Source organism: Scyliorhinus canicula, chromosome 18 (genome assembly GCF_902713615.1).
Source record: "Scyliorhinus canicula chromosome 18, sScyCan1.1, whole genome shotgun sequence".
NCBI classification, from domain to species: Eukaryota; Metazoa; Chordata; class Chondrichthyes; order Carcharhiniformes; family Scyliorhinidae; genus Scyliorhinus; species Scyliorhinus canicula.
In genome coordinates this window covers 54,055,143-54,077,250 of record NC_052163.1, presented here as the reverse complement: position 1 = coordinate 54,077,250, position 22,108 = coordinate 54,055,143, and the positions used below count along the sequence as shown (strand labels likewise).

The following is a 22,108-nucleotide window of genomic DNA, read 5'->3' as shown; positions in this document are numbered from 1 at the left end:
AGCTTAATAGCTGCCTTGTAATTCTGTCATATCATTTTGCTTTGTAAGTCTACGTATCCCTTCTACAGAAAGACCCCCATCCCCCCCCCCCATTTAGTTTAAAGCCTGTCAGCTGCCCTTGTCCTTCGAGATTTCATAAGTTCAATTAAAGTTTGTAGAATTCAAGTCCCTTCCATTTAATTTTATATCATAAATTGTACCTTTGCTTAAAGTCAGCATAAATAATTCTGCTTGGAAATCCTTTTCTGCAAATTCTGATACCTTCCAACACACCATTGCATCTCAACTGATGGATGACTAGGTGATTGTCCATTGCACCTAAAAGGTAATAATAATTCAATCAATCCAGATCTAGCAGCAAACAGAATAGTATTTTAGGTGTTAACATATTGGGTGGGACTTTCCTTCCCCTCCGTGGAGCGTTCTCCAGCATCAGAGAGTTCGCCAGTGGCTGGCAGCAGGATCTGCTGGTCCCGCCGTTGTCAATGTGGTTTCCCCTTTGAACCCATCCCTTGCCGCCGCCAGAAGAGGTACCGTAAACTATCACCAGCAAGAACGGCCAGAAAATCCCACCCGTTATCTGAAAGTTCTCACCTGGAGTCTTTGTTTCGTTGGGGATTATACAACGTACAAAGTGTGGATGAGTGCTTCTTAGATTAGTCATCAGCTTATTCAGGTTTTCCTGCAATACATCAGAGAGATCATTTTATCACAAAAACCGGAAGGAAAACCAAATTATTTTTTAATAATTTGATGTACTTTCAATTCATTCATCTTCAAAGTTGTTTTCATAGAATTGCTTAAGATATAAGAACATCATGAATAGCAGCAGGTGTAGACCGCCTGGCTCCTCAAGCCTGCTCAACTATTCGGTATGGTCCTGACTTAACCTGCCTGATTCCACAATGTTAAAAATCAGTCTAACCCAGCCTGAAGACAGTCAACTATGGGGCATCCACAACCCCTGGGATAGAGAATTCCAGAGATTCACAATTCTCTGAGTGAAGAGATTTCTCTCCCACTTAGTCTAAATGGTACAAAATCATGATACTCGTCTGGAGTGCAAGTGCAGACTCTATGGGCCAAATTACCTCCTTCTGTGCCGTAATAATTCTGTGATTCTGTGAAATGATTGACTCCTTTTCTTATCCTGAGGCTGTGCCCCTGTGTTCTAAATTCCTCAATCGTGGAATTTGTCTTGCTAATTGTTTGTTGTACCTGCTTGCTAACTTTCTGAATCCCTTAGACAAATGCACATTAATATTTAAAAGTTTCACGCCTTTTAAAAATTCTGCTTTTCTATTGCCTCACACTTCCCCACATTATACTCTATGTGCCACCTTGCTGCATATTCACTTTGGTTGCTGTTATCTCCTTGCAACCACTGTGTCCTCCTCATGACTTACATTCCCAAGTAGCTTGTATCACCAGCGAGCTCAGCCTCTTCATCCAAGTCATGATTAGAGATTGTAATCATCAAAGCCTCAGCATTGATCCCTGCGGTACTCCAAATATCACAGTTTTCCAACGTAAAAATGCTCCATTTATCCGTACTCATTGCTTCCTATCCATTAAAAGATCCACTGTCCATGCTAATATATTACTTCCAACTCATGAGTCCTTATTTTGTGTAAGAATCTTTTATCTGGCACCTTATCAAATGCTTTTTATAACTTCAAATGTATCACTTCTTCTCTTTGTCATATCCTCAAAAGTCTCCAATAAATTATAATGTGGAGATGCCAGCGTTGGACTGGGGTGAGCACAGTAAGAAGTCTTACAACACCAGGTTAAAGTCCAACAGGTTGAAACAAACTTGTTGGACTTTAACCTGGTGTTGTAAGACTTCTTACTGTGTCCAATAAATTAGACAAATTTGATTTCCCTTTCATATAATCATGTTGACTCTATCACACTATGATTTTCTTCGTGCATTCTTAAGACTTCATGAATAATAGACACAGGTCGAATATCATTTATCGATACATCGAAAACCAAATTTTTTTGAACTGCTATGCAATTAAGAGGCGGCACAGTGGTTAGCACTGCTGCTTGACAGCACCTGAGACCTGGTTCAATTTCTGCCTTGGCAGACTGTCTGTGTGGAGTTTGTATGTTATCCCAATGTCTGCGTGGGTTTCCTCCCACAGTCAAAAAGATGTGCAAGTTAGGTGGATTGGCAATCTGCTAAATTGCCACTTAGTATCACAAATATGTGCAGGTTAAGTTACGGGGTTGCAAGGATGGGTTGGGGGAATGGGCCTAGGTAGGGTGCTCTTTCGGAGGGTCAATGCAGACACGATGGGCCGATTAGCCTCCTTCTACACTGTACGTATTCTATGGAATTTGTATGTTAATAAAACAATGTATATATGACAGATGTAATAAGTGTGAAGAGAGGTGGCAAATGGACAAAAACAACTTAGAATTTGTAGACTATAGCTTGTCGAGGCTGTGGCTATTGTCGAGAAAGTAGGCTTAGGCCTATTGTTTATAGATCCGAAAACCAAAAATACCTGAAAAGCAAAACATAATCGGCCTCAAACATGTCAGATACAGGATGCTCGATGTGTATTTGTGCTTTCCCAATGACCAAGCTAACTGGCTTGTAGGTCTCTATTTTCTCCTCCTACCTCCTTTCTTGAATAGCAGTGTAACAACCTCTCGCGACTAATGAATTTTGGAGAATCATAACCAGGGAATCCACTATATCTACAGCCACCTCTTTTGCATTCTGGGAATGCAGGCCATTAGTTCCCAAGGATTTGTGGGCATTTAATCCTTTAGATTTTCGCAATAATTTATTTCTCTGCTCATATTAATTCCTTTAAACTCCCCTCTCTTATTAATCCACTGTTGCCCTCTACTTCTGGTGTGTAATTTGGGTTTTCGACTGTGTGAATGATGCTAATTGTGAAAACCATTTAGTTTGAATATGTACCCTAAAGAGCGCAGACACAGTTTGGAACGAAGAGCCCTTCTTCTTGCCACCCTTCTTAGGAGCACCAGTGTCTGTCAGAAACAAAATTTTAAACAGGTATTGGTCAGTTCAGTTTCTCCAGTCAGCAAGGAATGAAACAATAACTCTTGTTTATGTATTTTACCTTCACCAGCATAGGCAACAAAGAGCGCTGACAGAAGTTTCATTGAGGATTTCTGAAACAGGCCAACAACAGTTTCGTTCAGAGGGTCCTTGTTCTTTTCTAACCAGCCATTGATGTTATAATCCACGGTGCCAGCATAATGGACCAGTGAGAAGTGAGCTTCAACCTTTCCTTTGGTAAGCTTGGGTTTCTGGAAGTTGTTTGACTTTCCAAGGTGCTGGTCATACAGTTTATTCTTGAAAGTAGTATCTGAGGCCTTGGGGAACATGCACTCCTCTTCCAGGATTGAGAAGATCCCCATAGGCTGGAATGTAATAATAAGCTTTCTTACAATGGGAGAATCCTTGGAGTGATTTGGAATCACACATTAAAGTTCTTTTTTTTTAAATCAGCTTTACCTGATTTACTTTTGTTCCTTACCTTTTCAATGAGCTCAATGCAAGCAGCCAGATCCATACCAAAGTCAATGAATTCCCATTCAATTCCTTCCTTCTTGTACTCCTCTTGTTCCAGAACAAACATGTGGTGGTTGAAGAACTGCTGCAGTTTCTCATTGGTGAAGTTGATACATAACTGTTCCAAGCTGTTGAACTGCAATTTGTGAAAGATAATAATGAAAACATGCAAGCTGAACAGAAAACAATGTGTACATTCTGAAAATGATTTTTCTTTGGACTTACATCAAAGATTTCAAAGCCTGCAATATCCAACACGCCAATGAAATATTGCCTGGGTTGTCTTGTTTCTAATTGATGATTGATTCGCGTAACCATCCAGAAAAACATCTTCTCGTACACAGATTTTGCCAGTGCACTCACTGCATAGTGCACCTTGAAACAACGCCAAAAAGAAGAGGATTATAAACTTTAGAATTTAGAGCTGAATGAAGCAAAATTCAGGAATGATTAGAGAATCACTCCAACAGTACAATTCGATACCATGCCAAAGTAATACATTCAGATATGATACCTGTAGTACGGTTTGTCCTTTGGTTACGTACTCATGGCCAACCTTTACTCTTGGGAAGCACAAAGATTTGAGCAATTCAGCAGAATTCAAGCCCATTAGGTAAGCAGCCTTATCAGCAACTGATGATAAGAAAAACAAAATCTGTTAAGGGAGTTATGGTCACAAGTATATTACATCAGAGCTGAGACTGGTAGATTCATATTGCAAAACCAGAGTTATACTGTGCTTTATCCATGGGAATCTAATGACCAGAAGAAGCCTCTGTGCATATGTACTTACAAAAATAATGATCCTTGAACAACAACATAAAAACAGTTTATATTATCATTATGTATTCCAATTGAAGAATTTAGCAGAAAGCTTTTATTAGTTTTTATTTCAATGTTATTTATTCTCTCACACTTACCCCAAATTAATGCAACATCACACACTTGATCACACACATACATAGAACAGTACAGCACAGAACAGGCCCTTCGGCCCTCGATGTGCCGAGCAATGATCACCCTACTTAACCCACGTAACCCGTATACCCGTAACCCAACAATCCCCCCCATTAACCTTACACTACGGGCAATTTAGCATTGCCAATCCACCCAACCCGCACATCTTTGGACTGTGGGAGGAAACCGGAGCACCCGGAGGAAACCCACGCACACACGGGGAGGACGTGCAGACTCCACACAGACAGTGACCCAGCCGGGAATCGAACCTGGGACCCTGGAGCTGCGAAGCATTGATGCTAACCACCATGCTACCGTGAGGCCCATGCACACAGACAAAGATAATGTACTTTTTAAGGTTATAGTTAATTAAATCTCTGATTTACTATTTCTGGTCTCTTGAATGGATTTGATGATTTGACGTTGTAAAGTAAAGGGCTCATTGCAGGTTATAGGAAAAATATATCAGAGGTTGGTTCTCAGGTAAACTTCGAAACTGGAACAGCTTAAGTACTTTAGCAGCTTTATGACTTGCAGCTTGTTTCAGAATCTGGTTCTTGGACTGGCTGATGGCCACTGATTCTGATGGATCTGTTGGGTCCTGGGCTAATAAAAGGGGCAGCCCCTAAAACCAGCTTTGATCATATGACCACTGGGTTAACACTTCAGAGGCACATCCAAACTAATTTGGATGGTGAAGGTAATCGTGATACAGTGGGAAGCTGTACAAAAGGGGAGATTGAGTTTCAATCTCCCGTTTTGTCAATCAGAAAACATGGCGACCAGCAGTCTGGAAACTCCATAGTCTTTTGTTTTGTCCCATCCTTAAATGAGCAGATGTGTTAATTCCACAAATGGCAATGGCATAAAGTCACCCACGTCCATATTTAATTTGGTCCAAATACCACATGCCACATGATTTTCAGCAGCCACCTTCACAGCTTGTTTTTAATCCCGGGTTTGATGCCCGTCTATGCGGAGACTGCACGTTCTTCCCGTGACTGCACACGTTTTTTCTGGGCGCTCTGGTTTCCTCACGCAAGTCCCGCAAAACGTGCTTGTTAGGAAAATTGGACATTTTGAATTCTCCCTCGGTGTACCCGAACAGGTGCCGGAGTATGGCAATTCGGGGCTTTTCACAGTAACTTGATTGCAGTGATAATGCAAGCCTACTTGCAGCACTAATAAAGATTATTGTTATAATTGTTAAAAGTATTGATTGGAAGTTCATAATGTGACATGCGTGTTTTGAGCAAGGCAAAACGTTGGCACATCAATTTACAAAGGTAAATGTTGATGGATAATTATAACAAAAATTGTGAACACATGAAGTAAGCTGTGTCAATAGCTATCATCCTGTTTTGTACACATTTTAATAATATTATAAATATTTCACCTTCAGTGCCATCAGGTTCAGCTTGTTCCTCTCGCTGCTTCTGCTTGAATTTGAGGTTACCATGGTGCATCACTGCACCAGTAAGTTTATAGATATTTGCTTTTTCCTCAGAAGTAAAACCCAGGACATCAATGGCTTCCTGCGGGATCAAAGAAAGAACATCGTGATTGCTGCAGGATCTTTTGCACCAATAGTTCAATTATTTTCGGATTGTTTTAACTTACATCAGTAGCCATCAATTCCTCTTGGTCATTGATGCTAGGTACAGTGATCTCTCCCTGACTAACAAATGGAAAGTCATAGGGATTGGTGCTGATCAGCAACATTTCTAAAATGGAAAGATTTAATGAATTTGCAAATTAGTTACATATGTTTTTGAGAACTATCAAGTATTTCAGACACATTATATTGCAAAACTCAATATTACTTGAAATGTCTTCATATCTTACATTTACTCTTGTATATTAGCATCAAATTTACATTCAAAATGACAAAATCCATTTTGAATTACCAATTAATTCTGGCTTCTTATTGGACATAATCTGGTAGAAAATATGGTAGCTTCTTTCAGCTTTCAACTGGAAAGTGACACGGGATTTTTCTAGCAGATCTGTTGAGTACATTTATATTTGAGTTAATGCAGCTGTAACTTTTGGAAAAAAATGAAATTACACAGATCAAAAATAATCCAAATATGCTCTTTCCTTACAGGTCTCAATGTCAGCAGAAGCCAATTTCCCAGTGCCTCCGAAATGTATTCTGATGAATTTTCCCTTGGTATTAAGAGAAAACATCCCTGTTAATGTTAAAGCTATCTTTTGAATTTAATTTTCCAAACAGATTCTAATCAATGTTGAGGAATATTATAGCATTCACAGACAATGGATGGAATGTTACTAGTTACTTGCCAATGAGCTGACTGGCAGGAAGGCTGGTGAAATTTTTTTACCAACATTTTTGCCAGTTATGGGAAAGTTGGTAGATCATCCAGCCACCGGGAGACCAACTGAATCACTTACTGGACAATTAAGTGTCATTCCCTGTCTCTGTGGGCATTTTGCCATTGTCAGAGTGGTCCAGGGGAATCATGGCAACTTTTAGAGGGGTTCTCCTCTATGGCCACACCATGGGCCATGGAGGGCCCCACAGTGTCAATGGTTACCCACATGGCATCATCTGTGTACTGCAACCCACCCCTCCTCAAAAACCTGTCTGTCTAGCCTCTGCAACCCTAAACTCACTTACTTCTCTTCCAGGGTGCCAGGCCATTGAGATACCTTCACCCTGAAGCTGCAATCTCTGCTCTGGCCATCTCAAGAAGTGGCACTGTCGAGGCTGCTGAGTAGAGGTCTCTGATTGGTCGGGCAGCTCTTGGGGCTGGCCGCCATTTAATTGGATGGTTGCCCTGGTGGGGCCCATTTATGGGAACATGTCTTCCTGGACCCATCGCTTGCCAAAACAGAGTTGTCTCCTACATTCAACCCCAGCAGTACGACTTCCGTCACCACTGCAAACCTCAGTCCAATATTTGTACTCTGATATTTTGCAAATGTTATAGAAATGAAGTTTAATGAAACTTACAAAGCGAGATGAATTGTCATTTCTCATTGTCTTGGCATTACCAAAAGCTTCAAGCAGTGGATTGGCCTGGACGATTTGATCCTCCAGTGTTCCCTAAAAGATATTGCAAGTATTCAAAAGCCAGCATTTGATTTATTACAAAGACCACAGATAACTAAAATGAACACTAATTGTTCTGATTTACACATTTGCGGAGTGATCTATTATGAGTGCGTAAATGATAAATGGATTTGATTGGGAACATGACCAGAGAAACTGTTTCCTCTGTAGGTTAATCCAGAACAACAGGACATAATATTATAATTGGAGCTTGACCATTCAACAAGTAAAATCGCTTTCTCACAAAAAGGGCAATAGAAATCTAGCACTTGCAATCCAAAAGGCTGTGGATTTGAGGAAATGAAATTTTTCGAGACTGTGATGGATCTATATTTGTTGGGCAAAGTTGTCTAGGGATATTTATCCAAGGCAGGCACATGGAACTGAATTAAGTGGACTACCCTTGTCCTTATGTTCCTATAAATAGCACATGTGTATGAATTAAGATTGTATTCACTACTGACATGCATACTAGACTCCTTTTTCTTGTGGGCATCACCACTGGCTGCAATAGATGCAAAATACTGGATGACACGTTTTGTGTTCACAGTCTTCCCTGCACCGGATTCTCCACTAGAGTGGAAGGAATGAGCAGAAAAATTATAATGCCAAATAAATTGCCATAAATGTTGAGTATTGCATTTTTAGATAATATACTATTGTAATTAAAAGTATTGGTTCTTACGTAATCAGGATGGATTGGTTTTCACGATCTGTGAAATAAAAATCAAGTTAAATTGAAGAAGAATTATTGAAAATTTATGTGAATTGAACTAATGTATTCCAATGAGCAAAGTGCATGTATTTGATATTTTTAGAAAATAAGAACCATAAAGTTAATTCAAAAGAGTGCATTATTACCAGTTAACATGAACTGATAGGCATTGTCAGAGATTGAGAAGATGTGTGGAGGAGCCTCTTGACGCTTCTTGCCTCTGTAAGCAACCACAACTTTAGGATTGTACACTGGCAACCACTTGTAGGGGTTCACAGTGACACAGAACAACCCAGAGTAGGTCTGAAAAATAACATATGTGCCTTTTTTTAGATTATTTATCACGATTCCATTCATAAATAACATTGTTATGAACTCAACTGGACTTACATAGATCATCCAGGCTGAATAACGCTCTTTGAGGTTAAACAGAACGGATGCTTCATTCAAATGGGTCAACATGGCCATGTCTTCGATTTTATCGAATTTTGGAGGGTTCATCTGGAAGATTTGGTCTTCTTTAACAGTTACTGTCTGCAAAATGAACATGCAGTTAAACTAAGTTGATTCCAGTGACTGGAAGATATGTTGGCACTATCCATGGCTTCAGATAAACTGCAGCAAGATACTTTTTGTGGAGCGCAATCAACAAAGACCTGTTGTATAATGCTTGTCCTTTTTTTCAAAACATGTGTCGATAATGTTATATACCTGAGCCATTAGTTGTTCAATGATTGCTGATTTTCGGCTTCAACTAGCAACGCCTTTACTTGCAATGTTCAGTTCTCAGAAATAAAATGTGGTGGGACAATGGGATTGAAGAGATCCTATGAGTGAAACAGTGAACTGCTCTGAACACTTTTAAAACACTGTTTAACTGGTAAAAGGGACCCGGGTGGCAAGTAATGTTGGCCTGCATTGCAAGGGCGAAAGAGCATGGGCTGGATTCTCTGATTCTGGGACTATGCCCACACGCTGGCATGGGAATGGTGATGTTTAATGCCAAAAACTGGCACAAAATGGCCACCTGTTGTGCTGGAGGCTAGCGGGACTGCAGAGTAGAGCACCCAGCTCAAGCTGCTGATACGCCCCGGAGAATTGCCGGGTCCATGGCCACGCATGCGCATGGCAGCCGCTCGCAGACCCAGCCCACAGAATAGACCCTCCTTCAGCCAGCTCGCGCATCCCAAACCACCACCCCCATAGTGCCCCCAGCCCCGAATAATGTCTCCCCCACCCCAAACCACCACCCCCATAGTGCCCCCAGCCCCGAATAATGTCTCCCCCACCCCAAACCACCACCCCCATAGTGCCCCCAGCCCCGAATAATGTCTCCCCCTTTGCCGCGGATCGGCCCTCCCCCAACTGTGGCGCCGCTGGACTGATTCCACAGCCGCCACACTGAGTTCCCAACAGGTGAGACCATAAGTGTCCCATGCCTTCGGGAACTCGGCTGGTCGGGGATGGCGCATCGGGGGGGTGGGCCTCAGGCAATGTCCTGAGGCCGTTGATACATAGCACACTCCTAGTGTACGCCGCTTTGGAAGAGCGGAGCATCGCGAAAACAGCGCTGCCCCTGATTTGTTCAGAAATTTGGATTCTCCAGCCGGTTGCCGAGTGCATTTTTCGGCATCGCCGACCGGAGAATCCAGCCCCATAAGTGGAGGGAAGTCTTGCTGCAACTGTACAAGGAATTGGGGAGGCCACACTTGGAGTACTATGTGCAACTTTGCTCTCCTTACTGAAGGAGGAATATACTTGCATTGGAAGCAGTTCAGAGAAAGTTCATTCAGCTGATTCAAGGAATGTGTCTATTGCGGAAAGGTTCAGCAGGTTGGGCGTGTGCTTATTGGAGTTCAGAAGAATGAGAGGGGATCTGGTTGAAACATGTAAGATTCCAACAAGGTGGATGCAGAGAGGACGTTACCTCCCACGGGAGAATCTAAAACTATGGGGCACCGTTTAAAAATAAGGCGTTTCCCATTTAAGACAGAGATGAGGAGGAATTGTTTCTTCCAGAGACTTATTATTCTTTGGCATTCTTAGCCCCGGGTGAGCAGTGGAACCTGTCATTGGATATATTTAAGGCTGAGTAGGCCAAGTTTTGATTGACAAGGGTGTCGAGGGTTATGGGAGGCAAACAGAAAAGTGGAGTTGAGACCACAGTGAGATCAGTCATGATCTTACTGAATGGCAGAGAATTCTTGAGGGGCTGAATGGCCTACTTTTGATATTATTTCATATATCCTTATTCCTATTGCTGCTTTTGCATGTATGTGCACCTGACATCTCTTTGCAATGACAAAAAAGTTAAACTGCACCCTTGAAGCTAAACACAGCTTTTGAAAATCTAACGATACAGAAACCTTGGATACATATCATTGGTAAATTAGCACCTGAAAGATCACCACTTAAGAGGATGGGTTAAGATTTATTCTGGTCCCTATTTACTGTGACAATGGGAAATATTTCCATGACTATTTCCTCAACTGGCAATTGAAAATATATTCTTGCCAAATATGTTTATCATTTAGTTGCAAATACACATGGACAATTAAACGAGTATAATTCTTATCATGGGTGCTCTGACCTTTTATTAGATGCTCACTGACCTTTTTATTTATAGTTTCCACGGTGACTTTGCCACCTTCTCTACTCTTGATTGTACCCGGTACGTATAAATCAACTGGGTCAGTGACATAATAGGATGTCTTCGCATCAAATGGTTTATTCTGCGCTTCAATCCGCTCCTTCTCCGTTTTGCGAAGATAGTGAGCAGCCTCTCCAAAAACTTCCATTTCTGCATCGGAACTCATCTTGGCGGTTTACTGTTTAAAACAAAACAAAGAAATGTTGACATTCAATGGTGAACATTTGCCTCAGTCTAGAGTTTGATTTGGTCTTCAGATTGTTGAAATGGATGCCAAACTGGGGTACGCTGTTTTTCCTATGCTTCATGTCAAGGTTAATGTTACTAATCAAGGTAAATTAAGATGCATTCGCAGTCCAAATGTAGAATTAATGGAAAGAGGTCTGGTTTCCCACTCTCCTTAGCCCCATTCCAATCCCTAGCTGAAGTTAAAGTATGGATGCAGCCTGATGAATCCACCTGAGGTGATAGAATGTGTCTGATTCCATTTCATATAATTATAGAATCATGACAGTGCAGATGGGGGCCATTCAGCCCATCGAGTCTGTGCCGACCCTTTGAATGAGCACTGTACACGTGTCCACTCCCCTGTCCACCCCGCCCTATCCCCGTAACCTTACCTGCACATCCTGGACACTAAGGGCAATTTAGCATGGCCAATCCACCTAAGCTGCACATCTTTGGACTGTGGGAGGAAACCAGAGCACGAGAGGAAACCCAATCAGACACAGAGAATGCACACATTCCACACAGACAGTGACCCAAGGCTGGAATTGAACCTGGGTCCCTGGCACTGAAAGGAAGCAGTGCTAACCACTGTGCCAACATGCCACCCACCATTTTTGTTTGGCATCACTTGAGCCCTTGCCATCAACCTTATGTTCCAAAATTAGTAGATGGAAAACAAAATCTACTTACCACTAATTGCAAACTTAATCTGTCTGACTGCACCCGTTATTATCATAGAATTTGCAGTTCAGAAGGAGGCCATTCGGCCCATCGAGTCTGCACCGGCTCTTGGAAAGAGCACCCTACCCAAGGTCAACACCTCCACCTTATCCCCATAACCCAGTAACCCAACACTAAGGGCAATTTTGGAACTAAGGGCAATTTATCATGGCCAATCCACCTAACCTGCACATCTTTGGACTGTGGGAGGAAACCGGAGCACCCGGAGGAAACCCACGCACACACGGAGAGGATGTGCAGACTCCACACAGACAGTGACCCAAGCTGAAATCGAACCTGGGACCCTGGAGCTGTGAAGCAATTGTGCTATCCACAAGGCTACCGTTATCTTGCAAACATCATTCAAGGACACACATCTAAGTCTTTGAAAGGAACAATTTTTATTTTGCACACTCTATCTTAAAGCCAATGACAGTATCATGCCCAATCTACAACCACCCTTTCCTTGCCAAAGTCCTTGAACCTGCTGTCACTTCCCAAATACACGCCAATCTTCCTGGGAATTTCCATTGGGTTTCTTCACCTGCCACAATATTGAAATAGCTCTTATCAAAATCACAAATGACATCCCAAACTATGAGAACAGTAAACAATCTCTTCTTGTCCTCTTGACCTGACTGCAAGCTTTGATATGGTTGACCACACAATCATCCTCCAATGCCTCTTTTCCATAATCCAGTTGGATACGGTTGTTCATTCTTTTCTATCTAGCCATAGTCACAGAATCACTAGAATGGCTTGTCTCCCCACTCCCACAACATTATCTCTAGAATCATTTCATATAGGGCAGCACGGCAGCACACATGGCTAGCACTGTGGCTTCACAGCGCCAGGGTGCCAGGTTCGATTCCCCGCTGGGTCACTGACTGTGCGGAGTCTGCACGTTCTCCTCGTGTCGGCGTGGGTTTCCTCCAGGTGCTCCACAGTCGTCCCACAGTCCAAAGACGTGCAGGTTAGGTGGAATGGCCATGCTAAATTATGGATAGGGTGGAAATGAGGGCTTAAGTGGGTTGGTGCAGACTCGATGGGCCGAACGGCCTCCTTCTATACTGTATGTTCTATGTATAATCTCCCAAAGCTCCATACAGGGAGCCCTCCTATTTTGTAATCTACATGCTGCTCCCTCAGTGATATCATCTGAAAACATAATCCCAGTTTCTACATGTTCACTGATGGCACCCAGCTCTACATCATCACCACTCTTCATCCCCTCCACTGTTGAGAAATTATCAGACTGCTTGTCCAACATCCAATACTGGATGAACAGAAATTTCCGCCTGCTAAATATTGGGAGGACTAAACCCATTGGACGGGATTCTCCGTCTCACCGCACTAGATTTCTGCTGCAGCGGGTCCCCGGGGTTCTCCATCTCGTGAGCCGGCTAATGGGATATTCCATTGTGGCAGCGCCACGCCGTCGGGAAATCCCTGGGCTGCCAGCGAAACGGAGAATCCCAACAGCTGAGAATCCAACCCTTTGTATTTCCTAGCCCCCAACTTCATCCATCTCTCTGGCAACTGTCTGAGGCGGAACCACTCAGTTTGCAATCCTGGTGCTGTATTTGACCTTGAGATGAACTGATGACCACGTACTTGCACCATCACCAAGACCACTTAACTTCCACTTCTGTAATTTCAGTTAGCTCTGCCCCATCACAGCTTAGAGGACAGGGTAGAATAGTGCTTATGTTGCTGGGCTAGTAATCCAGAAATCTGGTAACATAAAGTCAAATCCTATGATTTGGGTTGGTGCAGACTCAATGGACCGAATGGCCTCCTTCTGCACAATAGGTTTTATGGGTAGCAGCTGAGAATTTAAGTTCAGTTAACTAAATAAATTTACAATTTAAAGAAATTAGCATCAGTAATACTGCCCAGGAAACTAACACATTTTTGAAAACACCCATCTGGTTCATTAATGCCCTTTAGAATATCTGAAGTCCTTATTTGGCCGAGCCTAAATGAGACTCCACGTTTGCAGCAACGTGGTTGACACCTGATCTCAACTTTTAGAACAGGCTATGCCTCTAATGGAACTATTTCAGTATAACATTGCCATCTATGCACAAAAGTAGAAAATTGTCTAGGTATGTCCTGTCCATTGAAAGAGGACTAGTCGAATCTGAAAAATGACTGCTCCATCAGTCTACTTACTATCAGCAAAGTGATGGAAAGTGTCAACAGTGTTAGCAAGCAGCACTTAGACAGCATTAACCTCTCTCAACGATGCTTAGTTTGGGTTTCACCAGAGCCACTCATTTCCTCATTTTATACAGCCTTGTTCAAAGATGGACAAAAGAACTGATTCCAGATGTGAAGTGAGATTGAATGCCCTTGATACCAAGAAAGCATTTGACAGAGCATGGCATCAAAGAGCCATTGCAAAATCAAAATCAATGTGAATCACGTGAACAACCCTCCACTGGTTGAAGACATACTCAGCACACAAGGGAATAATTGCAGTTGTTGAAGACCAATCAAGTGCGCCCCAGGGAAATGTTGCAGGATTTCCTCAGGATAGTGTCATCGACCCATCCACCTTCAGCTGCTTCATCAATGAGCTTCTCTATTTCATAAGGTCAAAAGTGGTGATGTGTGATGACAATTACACAGTGTTCAGTACAATTCGCAACTCCTCAGATACCAGCATAGAACATGTCAATGCCCATGTACAATAAGACATGGACAACATTCAGACTTGGGCCAATAAATAGCAAGTGCCATGTACTGACCATCTCCAGGAAAAGAGAGTCTAACCGTCACTCTTGGCATTCAACAACAATACTACCCACAAATTTCCCAAAATCAACACCCTGGGGCTGGAATTAACCAGAAACTTAAATGGGTCAGTTAGATAAATATTGTGGCCATGAGAGCAAGGCCCAGGTGGATATTCTGCAGTAAGTGATTCCACCCCTGACAAACCAGCCTATTTACCATCTACAAGGCACGAATCAGAGGGTGATGAACTACCCTTCACTTGCCTGGACGAATGCAACTTCAACAATACCCAAAATGTTTGACAGCAGCCAAGACAAGGCAGCTTGCTTGATCATCAGCCCATCAAACACCTTGAGCATTCACTCTTTCCAACATCAGTCCACCATGGCTGGAGTATGACCATTTACAAGATATAATTTTGCTACATTTCAGGTCTTCTTCACTTCCCAAGCCTGCATCATTTATAACCTAGAAGATCAAGGGCAGTAAGTGTATGGGAATGCTGCTAACTTTGTAAGTTTCCACCTATTACAATCTATAAATTTGAGTTTGTCCAAAACTCTGTGCCCAGACGGTGAGACCTGAATTCACATCAGAATCCATTTACTGATCTCCTCTGTCCTCACTGACCTGCATTTGGTCTCAATCTACCACACCTCAATCCTAAAATTCTTGTGTTTGCTTTCAAATCCTTCTAAGGTCTTGACTCTCCCTAACTCTATAACCATGTTCAGTCCTAGAAACCTTAACAATTCCCGCACACATTCCGAATCTGGATTTTTGTGCAACTCCTATTTTCATTGCTCCACCAATGACACCCATGCCTTCAGCTGGTCCGTGGGCCCTGGAATAATCTCCCCAAATCTCTCCACTATTCTACTCTCACACTTCCCTTCATTCCTGATCTGGTATCAACACTCCTGTAAAGTACCTTTGTGCATTTTGCTGCATTAAAGATATCATTTAATGTTTTTCTTGTACATTTAAATAATTGGCAATGTAGTTTTTCTAAGATAAATTCATATTGCATGCTTACAAACAATTTCATTTTGGATGACACAGAAATATTACAATCAGTCATTTGGCAGTACAGAACTTGAATATTACTGATAAAAGAGACATATTATTTAAGTTTTTTTTATCTAACTCGCATCAGGGCAGATGCAAACATACCAATTGTAAAGGGAGGAACAATTTATACTGCATAAGAAGAGTGTTGATTGGTTGGGAAATGATATTGCTTGGTAGAAGTGTTGCAATGGAGTACACACTAGAGAACAGTTAGCTGCCAAGCTTTTTTTCTTTGTATCTTTATTTCTCTTTTTGTCTTTTTTAAAACTAGGCAGTTAACTGTTTCCTGGTACATTCTGCATCAAAACACCTCTACCTGTCAGAGTCCACTTGCCAACCAATCACCATTCTCTTCTCATGAAGTATAAATTGTTGTTCATTTTACAATTGGTATTCTTCCATCTGTCCTGACCAGTGCAAGACAGAAAGCTTTGGCAGCATTTCTCTTTGTTTAGCAATACACAAATGTTATGATAATAATTTGGGTGTTAATGGCAACTAAAAATTAAGCAAATACTGTGTTCATGATTAAAATGTCCTTGCATTGTGAAGCGCAAAATTAAAGGGTAGGCACATTTTGCATTTTAAGAAAATAAATCTGCCTTCCTGTCTGGCAACTGGAGTATAATAACTAGAAAGAACTGACATGAAATAAGGTAGTAAAATATATACAGCCACAGACAACTTATTTCGGTACTAACAATTAAAAGGTTCAGAGTAAAAACGTCATAAGCTGTAGTCCTGAGTCGCGGTAAGCACAGGTTTCCAGTTAAGTTGTCCTGATGGACAGCAAACCATCTCAAAAGATCAGCACTGGTGGAGTGGAACTCTGCATGTGTGTGTGTGTGTACAAGTCATCAAATGGAAACATCAGCAGGCTGACTGCCTCCCCCATTCAATGGCCCTTGTTAGAAAGTAACACACCAGGTGAGAGAGCCGCTGTTAATGTCAGTCCAACACGCACAGTCTGAATGTGGGTCACATTTGCCACACGTGACGGGTGGCTTCGCGGGCAATGGAGAAGTGAGGAGAAAAATTGAAGAAATTATTATGTTTATAAAAAAAGGTACAGCTGGCACGATTTCTGATCCGTTCAGAAGTCTTGAAGTTATTATTTCGGGCGTTCTAATTCACATTTATTTGCCTGTTGAAAATGGGTGTTCACTGTTCTCTCACCTCCCATTAAAAAGGTCACCAATTAAATTAGTCGTTCTGCCCTCTCAGTGCAACGGAAGTCTGTGCCTCTCCATCAATTTCCTCCAGTAGATAACTGCCCAGAGTAACAGAAGAGTCCATCACGTCTTAGCCTGTACCAAACTGCCCCACATGACTGGAAGTGGATATTGTCCTTACCTGTTGTAACAAGAGAGGCCCGTGAGATGTTGGCAACTGTAAGAGACAAGACACAGATACAGTGTCAATAAACATGAATAGGAATGCATACGCTATTTGAATGAATAATTTTACATTGCTTAAACTCAAGTCTTAATTCAAATGACTTTTTGCAATTAAAAAAAAACAATTTGATATCAACTCTCAAAAGATATTGGTCCATAAAATAAGAAACCCAGAGGCTCCAAGGTATTGTAATATGGTACAAAAGTAGCGATCGCCCCGCCCCGCCCCGCACCCAGCACTATTTCTGCGTTAGTGTCAAATTCTTACACTTAAGGTTGATTGAGCAAAGGAACCCAGTCAGTACGAGACGGAACTGCACTTTTATAGGGAGGTTCGGTCAGAGAGGCGATCTTTTATAATTGGTTGGCTCCACTTTGCTCACAGCATTTGCTGTAATTTTTGATATCATCTGATATAATTAGAAATGCTTTATTGGCCTATCGGCCCATAAAATATTTCGACAATGTCATTCTACATCGATCAGTGGCCAGCCAACACTATCGTTTTCGTTTTCTTTGGCAGCGGTGCACCCTCATTTTGATAGGAAAAAAATGAATGCAGTCACATTCTTCATTTGGAATCTTGTTATAATCGTATCAAACTAGGTCTCTTTGTCGAATGTAACTTGTAAATCTTAAACAGGTATGCATGCACCAAAAAAACAAATTATTCCATTATTATAGTTCACATGGACATTTTGAATTTTACCAACAATTTTCAAGGTATAGTTTATTTTCAAGAATGCACTTATAGTTCAGACAGTATTTGGTTCGGTATGCTTAACTGACGATGAACTCATAGAGGTGTCACCGTGCAATGTAACATCACCAGAGGTGGGTGGCTTTTTTGTTACCCATAATTTGTAACAAGGGTACGTACGTATTGGCGTTTCTAGTTTCATACACTGAATAACCTTGATTGTCATTGGTGAGCATGTGGTACTGTTTCTTCATCTTGGCGCGCGCTGGGGATTAACAATGTGGTAATGCTTCTGTTTTAAAAGTGCTGACAGAGAACCGAGAACACATACGGCGATGTAGGTTCAGAAGAATGTTGAGCATCCTTGGAGTTGCAAAGTGTATCTTCCAAAACCGCCCATATTAATTCCAAAGGTCTCCAACTGATTTTCTTAAAATATTCACTCATGGGATGTGGTAAGCCCAACATGTGTTGCCATCTCCAATGTTAAAATTTAAAAAAAACTATTACTCTCTGAAACAAGGTGCTTAGATGATTGACTTTTACTTCAAGCTCCTGATCTCTACTGTATCACATTACCTCCTTTATTTCAGTGCATTTTTGCCTGTACATAATACTATCTGTAATTATAGATGGGGAATGTGCCCCAAGGATGTCTTCAAGATGTTGAGCAAATCCTCTGGCAGTTCTTTGAATCCCCTTGCTGAAGGCTATTCGTCGTGATTATGCAAATAATTTTCTTAACACTTTTAATACCAGAGCGACACTTCAATTCGCCCTCATTTTAATTCTGGTGTGAAAAAAGTAATGGATTTTTTCAGCCCATTGTAAGAGTGTTTGTTACTCTTTATTTGAATTGGTTAGGACTACTTACGTTCAATACCTTTTAATCTTTATTTCTGTCAAGTTCATATGTTGCAGCTGCTCTTCAATACCTAACAGATGAAGATAACTCAGTAGATGCAGCATTGAAGAATACCTTTGCATTCAAAGCCCCTTCTTCTATTGGGGTGCAGTCTATGTTGAGCAATGTTTGCCATGGTCAGCTGGTACTTTATGCAGCAGGTTCTGGTTTGTTATGACTGCTTGTAAAAAAAAAATCATAGGGCTTGCAGAACAAGGTTGTATCGGTAGTACCAACATCACTTCAATTATCCTTAGATACCAAGACCCCAGCACTTCCTTCATTTTCCACTGATCTTACCTCTCCTTCCAATCTCAGCCTTTGGCATGTTTACGCTTTCCCTCTGGTCTTCCATTTCTGACCCCGAATTATCAACCCTCAGAAAAGGCCTCAGTTTCACTCCATTATGCCCCCGAGTGAATTCCCACAGGGCGATGATCATCTCTTCTTCCACCACCTCTATGCCCAATTCTTTGGCCAGGGCACTCTTGTTCTTGTACAGCAGACCCTTTTGCCTGCATTCAGACATCTGGCTCTACCTGAACCCCTTTCTCTGTCTCTCAAATCTCTGAATCTTTTTCATTGACGGAACTACGTCAGTCATTTTGATTTTTCTATTCTGCTCACTCGCTCACGCACAGGTTCCTGTGAATTTGCAGTATTTCATTCTCTCTCAGATCCAACTCTAATATTATCATTAAACTTACTGACTGGAATTGAGCAGTAGTTATTGATTGATGAATGAGCCTCCACCTTACGGAAATTGAACACCATCTCTGACACCCCCTCCCAGCTTCCGATGGCTTTGCTATCAAAGATCAGCCACCTTTTCCCTCGGTTTTACTGACCTAATTATCTCTGGAAACTTCATCCAAAATGTCCAACATCATTGCCCCCAATCTTGTGCAACTTCCTTCTATCTCCTCCCTATGTTCCACAAACAAACTTGCCTGGACAGATCCATAGTTTTAACATGTGTTTTCCCCATGGGAACTTATTTCATCTGATATGGGCGGCACGGTAGAACAGTGGTTAGCACGGTTGCTTCACAGCACCAGGGTCCCAAATTCGATTCCTGCTTGGGTCACTGTCTGTGTGGGGTCTGCACGTTCTCCCTGCATCTGCGTGGGTTTCCTCCTGGTGCTCCGGTTTCCTCCCACAAGTCCCGAAAGACATGTGGCAACTCGGGGATTTTCACAGTAACTTCATTGCGGTGTTAATGTAAGCCTACTTGTGACAAAAATAAATATTTTTATATCAACTTTACTACTATTCTCCTTGTTCAGCCTCTTCTTACCTTCATTTGTTACTCTTCTGACATCCTCTGTTATTTTTAAAAATAAATTTACAGTACCTAATTCATTTTTTCCAGTTAAGGGGTAATTTAGTGTGGCCAATCCACCGTACCTGCACATCTTTGGTTTGTGGAGGCGAAACCCACACAAATACAGAGAGAATGTGTAAACTCCACACGGACTGTGACTCAGGGCCAGGATCAAACCTGGGACCTCAGCCCCGTGAGGCAGCAGTGTACCCTCTGCTATTTTAACGACTTCCAGTTGCTTGCTCCACACCATCTCCTTCAGATCCTCTATACCTCTATCCCCACCAAGATCATAGAATAGTTATGGCACAGTAGGAGGCCATTTGGTCCATCATGTTTGCACCGCCTCGCCAAACGAACATGACCTAAGATGACCCAGGGTTCTCAATTTCATAACGAGTTAAATTCCTGATGCCGGATTATAATTTGTAACGATTCTTCTTTATTTGTAGGAATTCAAATCGAGATACAGATAATGGCCGGAATTCTCCAACAGTTGTGATTCACTTTTCCCGCCAGCAGCACATCCCTGTGGTGCTGTGCGAAGCAAATAATGGCATGATGGGAAAACTAGTCAAGTTTCTTGGTACAATGAAAATTAAACTGACTTCGCATAACCTAAGGCACAAATACAAGCAGAAAAGGTCAATTTGACCCAAAAACTGGCTGACTCTAAACTCGGATAAAAACTCAGTCGTCATAACCCAGTGCAGTCTAAATACACAAGATAAGCTAGAACTCGTCTCCTGAGTTACTTAAACAAGTCTGCTTTGTTTCTTAAACATGCGATCAAAAGACAAGATAATGATATGAGACCCCAAGTCCTCTAAAGGTCAGCAAGGTGACGCCAGTTTAATGATTATTACTTATGTTTTACTTTTGATCAAATTCCTGACCAAGCTGTATTCATGTTATCTTGATTCTATTATGTAATATCGTCCTATTTGTCTGTAATAGCGCAGACTTGGAGAGGATCCAGCAGTTTGTATTTGACTGCTTTCCGACTCCAAGTTTCAGCCATTTCTGCATGCAGACAGTTGTAATTCGCAAATAAAGCTTAGTTTTGTTTTCTTAACGAGTGTTGTTGAATCTTTCTATCACAGTCCAGAAGCGGGAAAAATATTGACTACAACATCCCCGCCCATGGGTTTTCCACCGGAAATACCATTGACAAGTGATGGGAAGACAGAATGCCACCGCCAGCGAATGATGCACCACTGACAAAAACACAGCTGGGGAACAGGAGAATCCCGCCCAATATCTTTAATTGGTAGACACCAAAATACGCAAAAAAAAACTAGAGGTATCCTGAGGGAGAGATATAGTTCTGTTGTTTTTCCGTTCCAATCCTGAATCTTTCTCGAATGCACTCAGAAAATGTAGTGATGCTTAACATCATGAACTGAAAACAAGCATGCTTTAAAATGCCCCTTTAATTGAAAGTAAACAGATAGTTCTGAAAAGGTGGTTGGTGAATTCCTGGTGATTGCCTCCATTTGGAAAGGTGCCCATGTGACTTCAGGTTGCTATGAGGCTGGGAATTGAGAAGGAAGAGAAGCTCAGATAGAAACTTACTGAAATGTCGAGTTGCAATGGATAGCATCTCTCACAAACACTCAGAGAGCAAGGAAAAGCTACTGTTGAGATGCGGGGAGAAAAAAATTGGAACTCCCATAGGGACAAAGTCTTCTCTGTTCTGTAGCAGACATAAAACTCCAGAACCAACTAAACAATTTAAAGAGATCAAAAAGAGGAATTGATGGAATTCTGGATCATCAGATCTATGAATAAATCATAGAATGAGAGAATGGTTCCAGCACAGAAGGAGGCCATTTGGCCTGTCGTGCCTGTACTGGTTCTCCGCAAGAGCAACTCACCTCAAACCATTCCGCTGCCTTCTCCCAATAGCCCTGCACGTTCTTCCTTTTCAAACAATAATCTAATTTCCTCTTGAATGCCTCAATTGAATCTGCCTCCACCACACTCACAGGCAGCGCATTCCAGACCCGAACCACTTGATGTATGAAAAGGTTTTTCCTCACACCGCCATTGTTCCTTTTGCCAA

General features: G+C 41.8%; 1 protein-coding gene and 1 long non-coding RNA gene across 3 annotated transcripts in view; one reads left to right on the top strand and one right to left on the bottom strand.

Annotated features, from left to right (window-relative positions):
* The window catches only part of LOC119953352, a 55,340-nt gene extending 48,596 nt beyond the window's left edge, over positions 1 to 6,744 (top strand). The window contains exons 4-5 of the long non-coding RNA XR_005458004.1: positions 3,114 to 3,280; positions 6,624 to 6,744. This is a non-coding gene — a long non-coding RNA (uncharacterized LOC119953352). The remainder of the gene's footprint in view (positions 1 to 3,113; positions 3,281 to 6,623) is intronic.
* Positions 1 to 22,108, bottom strand: part of LOC119953348 (myosin-4-like) — a 288,309-nt gene that overhangs the window by 36,559 nt on the left and 229,642 nt on the right. The window contains exons 1-18 of one of the 2 annotated variants that reach the window (XM_038777535.1): positions 17,072 to 17,107; positions 10,920 to 11,135; positions 8,698 to 8,841; positions 8,454 to 8,610; positions 8,278 to 8,305; positions 8,057 to 8,165; positions 7,494 to 7,586; positions 6,622 to 6,685; positions 6,424 to 6,522; positions 6,137 to 6,240; positions 5,913 to 6,051; positions 4,074 to 4,192; positions 3,785 to 3,934; positions 3,525 to 3,695; positions 3,105 to 3,408; positions 2,942 to 3,012; positions 595 to 682; positions 201 to 318 (exon numbers count right to left, since the gene is read on the bottom strand). In XM_038777535.1, coding sequence (XP_038633463.1) covers positions 201 to 318; positions 595 to 682; positions 2,942 to 3,012; positions 3,105 to 3,408; positions 3,525 to 3,695; positions 3,785 to 3,934; positions 4,074 to 4,192; positions 5,913 to 6,051; positions 6,137 to 6,240; positions 6,424 to 6,522; positions 6,622 to 6,685; positions 7,494 to 7,586; positions 8,057 to 8,165; positions 8,278 to 8,305; positions 8,454 to 8,610; positions 8,698 to 8,841; positions 10,920 to 11,123 — 2,162 coding nt within the window. In that variant the 5' untranslated portion in view covers positions 11,124 to 11,135; positions 17,072 to 17,107. Of the gene's footprint in view, positions 1 to 200; positions 319 to 594; positions 683 to 2,941; positions 3,013 to 3,104; positions 3,409 to 3,524; positions 3,696 to 3,784; positions 3,935 to 4,073; positions 4,193 to 5,912; positions 6,052 to 6,136; positions 6,241 to 6,423; positions 6,523 to 6,621; positions 6,686 to 7,493; positions 7,587 to 8,056; positions 8,166 to 8,277; positions 8,306 to 8,453; positions 8,611 to 8,697; positions 8,842 to 10,919; positions 11,136 to 17,071; positions 17,108 to 22,108 lie in introns of those variants that run through there. The other variant, XM_038777537.1, reaches the window with a different exon arrangement.